Genomic DNA, 12,540 nt, shown 5'->3' with positions numbered 1-12,540 from the left:
TCAAACAGACCAGTTATCTGACATTGTGCGGCTCATTCTGAGTCAGACCCAGTCATTCCTGCCACTTTATGCAAATGCTGCTACAAAGCCATTCCCTGGTGTACATCACTGTGCATTCCCTGGTGTCTGACCGTGCAAGGACTGAGGCACCCACTTGCAGTTTCTATGGATGCTGAATTACCGCTTGGTGCATCTTTAGATGCACCATCCAAAGTTGCACCAGCCCTATGGCAGGTGGAGTTTCTCCATCTAACTATGGCCTATGGTCTTTTTAGCCACTCTCCTGTTACCTCCCAGTCAAAGTCCAGGAACGCCTCTTAAATATCTGCTACTGCGCACCTGAATTTGTGCTGCGACTCTGGCCTGATTCAGAAATGTACGCTAATGCCGCAGCTGCTGCATCTGTGTATGCAGTGAACGTGCATGAATATGCCAGTGTGGCAAACGCCTAGATTTATATTGACAAGCCCATTGGCATGAATATCGTAAGAGTCCCGATCAGAAGGCCTGTATGTCACTTTCTGATAATTGGTTTGTCTGATGGTCACTTTTATCTGTCAGTGTAAGGACACCCTAAGGCACAATAGTTGAAATATTGTGAAAAATAGAACACATTATTACATTATTGTTTTGTTAGTGAGTTCTATATTCAGTGTGGTCTAATGTGCTGATGATCTGACTTAGATATGTTAAAATGTAAACCAGAGCATTGACGCAAACAAGCTTTAAAACATGGGATATCTTGGTAAAAGTTATAATATAATCTTATATAAATATCCCCAGCATCTTAGCTGCTGTTGTTGTAAATATACACAAACAACTGCATGTGTTCATAAAACTACATGAGTGTATGGTATGTATTATGGGTTTAATGGTTACCCTTGATTTCTGTGAAGTATATGTAGGTAAGCTGCACCCACATGGTTCTACCATTTTCGATACTAGTGTATCTGTGATATTAAAGCAATTTTATTTCTGAACGGCCCCCATTAAATGCATGGCCCTTTTTTTTTCTTATATTAAGAACAAAACTTCAATAATATAAGTTGAGGGTGAATGAGCAAGTTTTAGAACCACAGACCTGTGATTTACTAAAGACCTGCCATAGTGAATCTCCTCTGCTTTGTGGTTGGTGGGAAAATTTTCATATTCTCTGACAGACTCACAAAGTGAAGTGCTAGTAGTCAGTGAAATGTTGTATTTCAACAGTTCATATACATCTAATTAAAGTAATGCCTATCTATTGCACAGCAATAACTGTCTTTCTAACAATGTCTTCATTTAAAGTTAATTCCAGGTGTTAATTTGCTTGGTTACCACTTCTGTTAAACTGTTAAGAACTCTAAAATAGTACATTGTTCTCTCCAGTCGTTTTCCACAATTTAGGAGTATGATTCAGCTCTGAAAATTATGTTGCATTTTGTCGATTTAAGAAAGGGTGCTAATTCAGTTCATAGTTTTATTGTTATTAACACGGTGTGTTTTACAGAGCACTGACTGGGGGGGGAAGAGATGTATCAAGCCTTGGAGAGAAATAAATCACCAACCAATCAGCTTCTAACTGTCACTTTACAGGGGGATGCAGTCAGGAAGCCGTTAGTCGAAATGCCGGCTTCCCAACTGTCTAGTGCCGGCAGGGGTCTAATGTTAGGCATCGAAATCCCGACGCCTATCATTATCCCTGCGCCGGAAGCCCGACGTCCGGCATGCCGAACGAAGGTAAGGAGGGCGCAGATAGCTGCGGGGAGGGTTAGGTTAGGGGCACCCGGGGGGGAATTGGGATTAGGCACCCCGCCAGGAGAGTTAGGGTTAGGCTAGAGCAGTGGTTCCCAAACTTTTTCGAATGATGGCGCCGCCCTAGAGTATCAGCATTTTTTTCACGGCACCCCTGGGCCAAAAGTTTCTCATCAAGAAATTTTGAAAAAAGTAAATTGTGCTTATATGTCACTCAGGTTCAGTTATGTGGTGGTTGAGAGGGCTACGCTTCTCTTTGTCCACATATTGTTTGATTTGCAGCCATAGCACTGGTTTTGACTATCACACTGACTAAAAATCATTTTGTTTGGTCCTGGAGCACCAACCCGAGGCACCCCAGGGTGCCACGGCACACAGTTTGGGAAAAACAGGGCTAGAGTAAGGGGGGTTAGGCACCCCCCCGGGAGAGTTAGGGGTAGGCTAGAGTAAGGGGGGTTAGGTTTAGGCACTTACAGGGGGGGGTAAGGGTTAGGCACTTGGGGGGGAAGGTTAGGGTTAGGCACTCCTAAGGGAGGGTTGGGGGGGGGGGGTAGGGTTAGTAATACTAAAAATACTCACCTGTCAGGATCTTCTGTTGCCTGTCTTCCGGCGTCGGGACGTGTGTCTGGCGGTGTTTCATACCGATCTCTTTACAGGCTGTTTGAAAAATGACAGGAGCTGATAGGTATTTGATCTCTTTCCAAGCATTGATGCGTCTCCCATAAGATTATTATGATTGCTGAAACATGGAGCCCACACGTCATATGCAGAGTATGTAGGTGCGTTTCAGGGTCTTGTACCTATGGGCACAATTGTGTGTTTAGCTTACAGAGAATCCCAGCACACTATAATAAGAGGCTTTAATTACTATCTTAAGAAGCAGAATAACAGAGCCATGTGACCCTCACTGCCTCAGCGCGGAGAAGTTGCCCATAGCAACCAATCAGCTCCTACCTATTATTTTTATAGACTGTACATGATAAATGCTACCTCAAAGCTGATTGGTTGCTATGGGCAACTTCTCCACTGCTTCAGAAAGGAGTCCGTCCCTGTGATGTGCTGGGAGTCAAGTGACCACGTCGGCGGGCCTTTCACTCTTGTGCCGGGGATCTCGTGCATACTGACCACACATGTTCGGTGGCAAATGCTGGGGGAGGTTCCTATGGAACCCTCTCCCAGCTAGTTATATGATGTGTAGCCCATAGTCTAAAGCGGCTTACGCCACCTTCAGATGGCATAAGCTGCGGGTACCAAGTTCCAGAACTAGGTAAATCTGACAGCATCACATCCCCCATAGAAATTAGGTTGTGGCTGCTGACGGAAATGGAGGGACAGCAGCAGAGATCCCTCCATAATATATTCCGAGGATACAAAATATTTGCGGGTATCACCCGATTCCAGGTTTATATAAGAAGCCACAAATATTTAATGATAAATGGGCCCTTTTAGTCATGTAGCATGGTGACATACGTAGATGGTGACAAACGCCTGAAAGCTGAGGCAGATGTGATCACATGGAAGGATAGACCGTAAATACCCTTCAGTTTTGTAATGGTGCCAGATAACACTTTCTGCTTTCCATTAGGACGCTGCCCCCATTTTTACTACTGTAGGTGACACATCGTGTAGGTTAGAAAAAGAGTGCTTGAATTATTTCTAACATGCAGAGTGGGGTCCAATAAATGACTGGAGAAGACGGTAACTAGGGTGGGTTAATTCAGTAACAGATCTCCACTTCATTTTCGGGAGCTTCTTACACCCCTTTTTTTGTGCTCTGTGATTTACGTGGCAGTTTAGTGCTTTATCTCTTCATGGTAGATATGTAGGAAAAGGTGACCGTATGCCGTGCATGCATACTAATTTCATAGCAAGAAGATTTTGAAAATTCAATTACCTACTACTGTGTAACCTCCATGCTCACCTGTTTCTGTACATTTCCCCAATATCTTAGCTGCTGTTGTTTTTTCTGTACTTAATAGAAGAAGACTTATCAGTGCATCAAATGCCAGATGACCTTTGAGAACGAGAGAGAGATTCAAATTCACGTTGCCAACCACATGATAGGTAAGCGGTTTTGTCCTTCACTAACACCTTTTTCCCCCCATGGTTAATATAACTCAGTTTTTCCTTCCAGCAGTACTTTATCATGCAGTTCATTGTCATACTAAAAATGGTGCATATTGAGAAATGGTCTCTTTTTTTTCAAAGCAAAATACACTTCTATTTAGCCATGCAGAAAGCACCTGTCAGATGTCAACAGTTTAGAGGCAATTATACTTACATTTTAGTGTGCCCTGACATTTCAGTACAAGGAACTGCCTGTACTTTCTGGCTAAATTGAGTGAGGTTTTCAAACAGATTTGTCAAAGCATAATTCAATTGAGATTAAACTAAATAAAAAGTGTAATAAAAGTGTGTGTGTATATATACTATGTGTCTGTTTTATATATGTATATACACACACATACAATATAAGGTGTGTGTGTGTGTGTGTATATATATATATATATATATATATATATATATATATATATATATATACATACATACATACATACGAGATGTGCAGGTCCGGATATCTGAAATCTGAACACACCCGAATTTAGGTGTTCCACGTAGAACAGGGTCAAGGTTCGGATTCACTTTCCAAGACCAAAACACAGGATCCGAGCGCAACTTTAATAAATGTGTGTGTGTATATATATATATAATATATATATATATATATATATATCTCAATTATTGTTCTCTATTCTATGCCTTTGTGGAATTACATTTCCCTGACCTAAATAATTAAACACAAGATGATTCTGCAGAAGATCTGAGATCTATCTCATCCACCCACTCCTGAGATGACCGTTGTGTCCCTAATGTCCACATACAGGGTCAACGCAATCCTTTTTTGTCAGTTTAATTGGCATTGCGGTAGTTAATTTGCAATAGACCAATCATTTTAATTGTCCATTGCCTCCATGGACAAAGAGGGTGAATCCTTTTGTGTGAAGTTCTGGGCTTCCTATTCAGGCTGCTGCTATCCTGTAAGATATTTGATATTACTGTGTCAGTGCAGGGAGCTCTCATTTCGGTGCCTGTTTAAGTGTTGATATCAAGTCTCTTGCAATGCCAAGCTGGCAGCGCCCAGAGTTCTTTTTCCCTTGCAGAACGTGGCAAAGCAATTCTGCAATTGCTCCTCTTGTAGCAGCCGGCAGATAGCAACAAGGGCTTCTGGGACCATAAAGAGGGAAGCCAAATTATATTGATAATAAAGTTGAGACCATTTGCGAAAAAGGCTGCCACCTCAAGGGTCTTTGCAGGAGTAGAAAAACACCACATTTGCATTTTCCATTTCCATATATTGACTGCAAAAAAAAATGGCCTTTACTCAATTAAGACTTACAGCTTTTGGGACGCATGCATCAGATTTATAAAATATTTACAGCCTTATTTGCATTTATCATGCAAGTTTTGTTTTCTTTGTATTGTGGCTTTGGAGAAGGCTGAGACTTTTAACTATAACAATGTGAAAAATTTAATATGACCTTGTTCCATTATTATAACTTTTATTTCTTACTGGTTTAACCTGCAATATGACAGACGGATGCCTGTGATATTCTTGAAAAGGTCACCAGGTCACGGTCAGTCAGGGAAATTCAAAATAAAGATTACAAAGGACCAATTTACATGGGTGTAAAGGCGGCTATCCATTAGGCGATTTTAGCAAGCGATTGCACGATAACGACGTAGTTATCGTGCAATCGCTTGTAAATTGTGCATGCATCGGGTATGTTTTGGTCGGAAGCGACCAGCGATGCGTGTGCCCGCTGATCACTTCAGACACCCGACATCGCCTGTACATGCTGGTCAACCTGATGATCTCGTCAGGTTCAGCATGTGCGGGGTTGGAGGGATGTGCCGGGACTGAACGAGTGAACGTTCAGTCTAGGCACATCACTAGATATACAAACGAGAGCACGACTGGAATGTCGTAATCGTGCTCTCGTGTGTATATCTATTAGTGGATATCCGCCTTAACATTTAAATGTTAACTATAAAAGAATGTAGGGTACAAGGCAAGCTTGCCTACTTTTTTGGGAAGCTTGACCCGGGACTGAGTTGGCCAGGCTCTTGCCCCCCTCCCCCCTCTGCCCCCCGCTTCATCAGAGAAGTGGTTAGTATCAGGGTTCCAGGAGTCTCCTCCCACCCTACTGCACAATGCTGTTAAATGCGGCATTATACACTAGTGAGGTGGGCTGTCATTGATGCAATTCACATTGCCCCATTGCCACTTGAGTACCCCCTCCGGAATTTTCTGTGAAATGTCGGCAAGTATGATATGTGGTTTTAATGTTTTTGACCTAAAAGATAAAAATATGACTTCAGTAGTATCGCTTAGCCCAGTTCTATGGGTGTTTTTATTTTTTGTCTTGTCTGAAAGGTCACCTCACATTTCACAAGTAGTGCATTTCACTTAATACAGACAATTGTAACCTTTATTACCCAGTGTACATTTGTGCTAAGAACACCGTGATTGAATTTCCTGAGTCATTTTTTGTTGTATATTTTATGTTAATTCCAACCAGATTATTGCCCCCCTGCCAGGTTTACTAGAGACTCACTGTGATCTGAATAATGTCTATCAATTCCGGCTTTTTTTCCCCTCTTATTTAAGATTTTGTACCTTTTCTTTTCCAAGATATCCGTATTAGAAGTGCTCTGGGTTCTTGAGAACAAATATAACCTCACACCCAAAGTAACTCGTGGTGAGAATTAATGTAAAATAGCACAAATAATTACAAGGAAAACAGCCCTCACAGATGTTTTTCTCACATCTAATGTAATAACTGCTTACTAAACTGTTTATTTTCTGCTCTTGATTAAGAATGAAATATTGATGCCTTCCCTCAGACAGACTTTCCCATATTTATTCCTGTTGACATGCCCTGATATTCATTTTGATAATCGTTTTGTGATCCACGTAATAAAATACAGAAATGTGTTTTTCAGTGTAAGCCCAGGTACCTTTTTAGTGTAATGTACTTGTAAGTTGCACTTATGTATGTATAACTGTTTATATGCTAGAATGCTTGGTCTGTCGTCTTCGCTATTAGGCTGTGTAGCACAAGCATGTTCTTCAATGCAGTAGCACTAGTTATGCTACCTACCTCTCAGGTTGAGTTGGTGCAATCAGGACATTTTCGTTTTCTATAGCAGCAATTACTTTAAGTGTTAAGATGCTGTTCTGAAAAGTTTGTAGGGTATGTTTTGTGTGAAGATGTACTTACAGTATATATACACATTATATATTGATTGCCAAATGTTTTCTCCCACAGAACTGTAAGTACTGTTCATAAATATTAGGTACAGGGCTTCTTTTTATGCAAGTTTTATATTTGAACTTCGTAGACAGTTATGCCATAGAGAGTCCTTAATTCCACAGCAGCTAGACAGCCACGGATTGTACTGTGTTATACACCCATAAGTAGTGGCATTTGCACATTAGAAGGTATTGCATTAGATTAAATACGAAATAGTCACTGAGCAAAAACATGAAATAGAACCTGTTACCTACACCAGTGGAATCAGCCATTGTTCTGGCTAAATGGATTTTGGGTGATAGAGGCTTATCTGTTCATTAGGATTCAATTGGCATCATTAGGGCACTTTATGAGTAATATTCATGAGGACAGACCAGTATTTAAGGCACTGATTATACAAGCAATTCGGTTATACGCATTTGAACGGCATCTCATAGGCTAAAGGGATGTATGGTAACTGACGGCATCTGGGCATACGTGGGGGGGACGTGTAGATGGATTTGCAGGCTTTTCAGATGTAATCTTGCACAGAAATTCATCTAATTTCAGACTGATCTCTTGACACTAGGATATGCCTAGTGAGAAAGGTGTGGTATGAAAAGCTGACTTCCAGAAGATCGACATTCAGAATGATGACAGGTTCTGAATGTCGCTATGGACTTCAGGTTTGACAACCAATATGCCGACATTCAAAATTTTCAACATGGTTAAAATGCAGACATGTTCATGTTGTCAACATTTAACATGTTGATACAAGAATGGCAACATACAGATTTTTGCTTATTTTAGCCTAACCCTAAAAATAACAAAAAAACTATGATGTCGACATTATGAACATTTTTAACTGTATGTCGAACTAAAGTCTGTGCCGACATTTTGGCCGGATCCAGGTGAGAGCGTCCGTAGAGGATAACTGCTACTTTTACAAGCAGTTGTATAGTTGCGATCTGCATCTATTTTCTAGTATGCAATGTGCTCCCAGGTGTGAGCGACTTGCTTGCGTCTCTGAATTAGCCCCTCTGTGTGTTGGTGACATTAAACACTTCAGTAAAATGCAGAATTTGTTATATTCAAAGAAAGAAATAGCAGTTTTCAAATCGACAAAATCTGGGACATCACAAATTGATACTAATCGCAATCTGATATCGTTGACATGATTGTATAGTTTACCAACCTTTGTTAGGTAAATAAACTGGTAAGTTCAGGTACCAGCTGGAGTTCATTTTGAGCTTCCTGTAGGCTTGCACCCGCAGTAAATGCATGTGGCTATAACAAGATGCGATACAAGAAAATGACCTGCTATCCCTAAAGCTAGCATTTACTAGTAATGGCGGCAGTGGATGTGGTAACACAAATCAACTCCAGTGGGTGCATCACACCATACCATACCATGCATCACACCATACTCTGCAATTTATCAAGGCCCTACCCACTTGCCATAGATCCAGTAGGATTACCTACTGTCCTGAGAATCTGGGAGAACACCCCAAAATTTGGAGCTTCCGGGAGATTAGGTAAGTCTGGTTTGGGGCCTAAAGCACAAGTGTTTTGCTGGGTGTCTGGCCCCTAGCCTGTTGTGCCTATGAGGCATCCTTAGGCCTATTTCAAAGAACAGTAAAAATGTTCAGAATTAGGTGAAAAATTGCTAATAGAATATAGTGCTTACCTGCTCAGAAAACACAGGTTTGGGTGAAAGTTATCATTTAAATGGGTGAATTACCAATAATGTAATTGTACTTGGTACAAAACGTTTCAGAAGTGCTTGCCCAAATTTCCCATGATCCTTAGTTAGCAAGCCAGTGGTGATTATTAATGCTTAATTAAGAGCTTGCTTGTTAAAAATGCAAACATCATTTATGTGATGAGACTTGTGAATAATGGACTGCTGAAAACCCGTTTCTTATTGTCTTCTAGACTCTTCCAGAAGTTTTCATTATGCTGTCGTCTTCTAAGCCCCACAGCTCCTTATGGGGCATCCCATGATAGTAAGACCATCAATGGCCATATATCTGTGCTGCTTGTAACATGTTATTAAAGCCTGATTGGCTTTGCTAAGAATCATGAAAGCGATGGCTGCAGCTCGCTTGTCCTCTTCTGTTGCCTCTGCAGTTTCCAGTGTCCCGTCAGGTCCTAGAGATAGTGTTTTGGTCTTTTCTTCTGCCATTACTTTAAGCTTACAATGAAAGCGAGCAAGTTGCAGCATCTGTATTGTACATCTGTGCATTACTAGAGAGAGATGTCACGTTCTCTGCACAGAAGATCTTTGTCGTCTAGATTTAGTGACATGCTGACATGACATAGTAAACCAGCGTTGTGTCGCTTGGTTTGTTTTTCAAATTTGCCCCCCTGCTTCCTTTTATGTTTTTCATTTTTTCCTCAGTCTGTCTGTAATTCCTTTGTCATTCTAATATTAACCCATGGTGTAGCACTGAGCTATAGAGCTATAAAGTAAATCTGTGAAAAGCAGTGAAAACTCACGGCAACCCTGTAGAGGTTATTGACTTGGGTAAGCTTGTCGTTGGAATCTGTAGCCTGATTACCCATAGTGCACAGAGCAGGTATCGTTCATGCAGAGCACTGCTACCTGCCCCATGCTGTCTGCCCAACATGCTTCAAAGCCTTTTCCTGAAAGACTGCTCTGAAAGGGGGGTTGGGGATGTACAACTGCTCCCCGTGAGCTTTCTTCTAAGACATCCAACATGAGAATAATATGTGTTAGTAAATATGCAGCGTAGTCAGGGGGGCGGCTGAGGTTGAAAACCAGGCATTTTAAATATCTTCTTGTTCCTGTCTTCCATAAATTGTGGCATCTCCTGAGTGGACTTGTGCAGTATGGCTGCAAGCGATCCAGTATGTGATGTCATGTGGGGATGGGTCTCATTTTTGAGGATGTACCACATTATTCTCCTCTTTTGTGTCTTAAGAAAAACAATTTGAAGCATTTCACGCTTCTATAACGCTGAAATGTTGCTAATGATTTCTAATTCCCAGTGCGGATATAAAAGGCCCAATAATAAAGAGGAATTATTCATATAATACATTAACTCATTTGTTCACAGAGAGGTCTGTACTGACTTAGTGATTTTAGTGTGACAAATTGCCCGGGCTGCTTATCTTTTAGGCTTTTCTTTTTCTTTTCAAAGAAACTTGTAAATATACTTTACTATACTCTTTTCAGACACACAAGTGTGATTTCACGTGCATAATTCATACTATGTCATTTAACGGACGTTTACTAGTATTGTGTTTTACAAAGGCAAAACCAATGAAGCTTGGTAGCCAAATTGGTTTACGGTCTATTTTCTTGGTCGGTATGTTTCATCTGTCCCAGATTCTGAAAGATTCGACAACTTGTAAATTTGAAAGATGCGCTCCTTAATTATACATTGTTTGCTACAGCTTTGTTACACATAATGGTGGTGATTGAGTCATACGCAATTGGAAAAGCCTTATGGACATCACGGATTCCAGCATGAGCAAAAGAAAATGGCGCATGCTCCAGATCAGACGTGCACTAATTGAGTTTGCTACCGCGAACGGCTTGAACAGCTGACGGACCACTGTTTCCGTTACCTGGGCGTTTCTGTGTTAACTGGGCGGCGACCGTGTGATCCCAAGGAACGCACCCATGTTGTGGGAGTGTCTTGGTTCGTTAATTCAACTTCCAAGATCACTTCAGGATTGTAGCGGTCGGACGGAGTTAGGAAGTTTGTTACTGATGGATCGTTTGCACCTAGCGTGGGACTGGTACAGGTCTGGAGTTGGTAACACAGTAGGCAGGATAGGCTTCCACTATCAGACGCACAGATTTTCTGCTCGCTTCGGCGGATTCTCGCATTAGCATATGGAAGTAAGTAGAAAAGCGATCGTACATCAGTCTGGCTTGGAATCAGCACCCAATGGCCCTGATGCAGAGGTGGAAGTAAATTGTGTGTATGTTTCTCCAAAACTGCATATAAGGAAAATGTGTGGTACCCCAGAAACTGGGAGTACCACTTATACCACTGTGCCCTTGTATATGTACACATACATATATTACATTTGTACACAAATATGGTATAAGTGGTACTCCCAGTTTCCGGGGTACCACATGAGTAGAAAACCAAACATTACGCCTAGGGGCAATCTTATCACAAGATTTGGACAACTCTGCATACAGATGACTATACATATTTTCATCAGTGATTTATTGCACTTACTCTGATTTAGGTGCTTAAGTATAACTTTGCATTGTTGCGTCAACACATCCTCTCCGAACTTTGGGCCTGATTTAGAGATGAACGTTCATCCGAGGATGAATGCACATCTCCGATGTTTAGAGGCATGCGTAAAACCAGTTTTGTGATCTCGCTCACAAACTTCCCAAGCCGCAGCATGATTGACATGCTGTGGCGTTTGAGGGGCGGAGCTGGCATTCCTGGTTGCCATTCCCGGAAACGGCAGTGTATCTCCTCCATTTTCCAGGAGGGACGAGGCCAGGGTCTGCGTCGGCGGATGCAGATTTCTGGCCTCTTATGTGACCAGGCGGCAGGAAGCTTCAGCTCCTGCAGCTTGACCAAAGGAGCAACCATCAATTGTAATGGTTCCGATGGTGATCCCAGCCTGCGACGTCTGTTACTGTGCTGGGATTGCAAATTCAGCAAGGAGGTGTCTGATACCTCATTCTGTATCTGAGATGGACGAATTTGCAAAGCACTTTGGGCCTGATTCAGACCCACTCGCAAGCGGCTGTCCGCTCGCAAGTGGGTCGATGTTGTGCACTGCGCATGCGCACGACGGCGGGAGCTCCGTCGTGCGCATGCGCCAGACGCGACGAGCGAAGGACTTTCCTTCGCTCGTTGTGTCTGATCAAAGGGGGCGTGCTGTCGATGTTGATTGACAGCACGCCCCCTTTGGTGGGTGTGCCGGGGGCGTGCCTCCCTGACGGGGGCGTTCCCAAGGGAACGCCTACCGTCAGAAGCCGGCCCACTGACATCACTAGTGATGTCAGTGGGAGTGATTTTGGCTCTGATAGAGCCAAAATCACTCCGGGCCTTGCGGTTGAAAAACTCAACCGCAGGCTCCAGCTCGCAGTCGCGATGGTCAAGACCATCGCGGCCATCAAACTGCACGCTCGTATAGGCTGTGGGTGGTGACCCACAGCTATACGAGCGTCCAGGAGGACGCTCCATAATTATGGAGGGCGGCCCTCATTCAGAGCGTGCGCTCTGCTCAGAGCGTACGGCTCTGAATGAGGGCCTTTGTCCATCTTTGAAATAGGCCCTTTGCCTGTGTGAGATGCCCAGTTCCGTCACCTCAGTCGCAATTGTGGATGTGATTGTGAAGTATACGGTCTGCATAGTCTGTACTTCCTCTCAATTTCTCAGGCAGGATGCACTCTGTAACTCCACATCAACCCCCCTGTGTGGTTGTTTCGACACATCGGAAAGACAAATAGTCTAAAATATGTCCAAATCGTGAGTGTCCACTCACAATCATGATGCCGATGCGC

The 12,540-nt window shown here is 42.6% G+C and overlaps 1 protein-coding gene across 3 annotated transcripts in view; it reads left to right on the top strand.

Moving 5' to 3' along the window:
• ZNF423 (zinc finger protein 423) overlaps positions 1-12,540 on the top strand; it is a 287,251-nt gene that overhangs the window by 160,306 nt on the left and 114,405 nt on the right. For all 3 annotated transcript variants that reach the window (XM_088471879.1, XM_088471878.1, XM_088471881.1), the window contains exon 5: positions 3,714-3,798. In XM_088471879.1, coding sequence (XP_088328005.1) covers positions 3,714-3,798 — 85 coding nt within the window. The remainder of the gene's footprint in view (positions 1-3,713; positions 3,799-12,540) is intronic.

This window comes from Taudactylus pleione, unplaced genomic scaffold (genome assembly GCF_031769625.1).
Source record: "Taudactylus pleione unplaced genomic scaffold, aTauple2 ptg000117l, whole genome shotgun sequence".
Taxonomy (NCBI): Eukaryota; Metazoa; Chordata; class Amphibia; order Anura; family Myobatrachidae; genus Taudactylus; species Taudactylus pleione.
The sequence above is the reverse complement of the archived record's forward strand: the minus strand, read 5'-3'. Positions and strand labels throughout refer to the sequence as shown.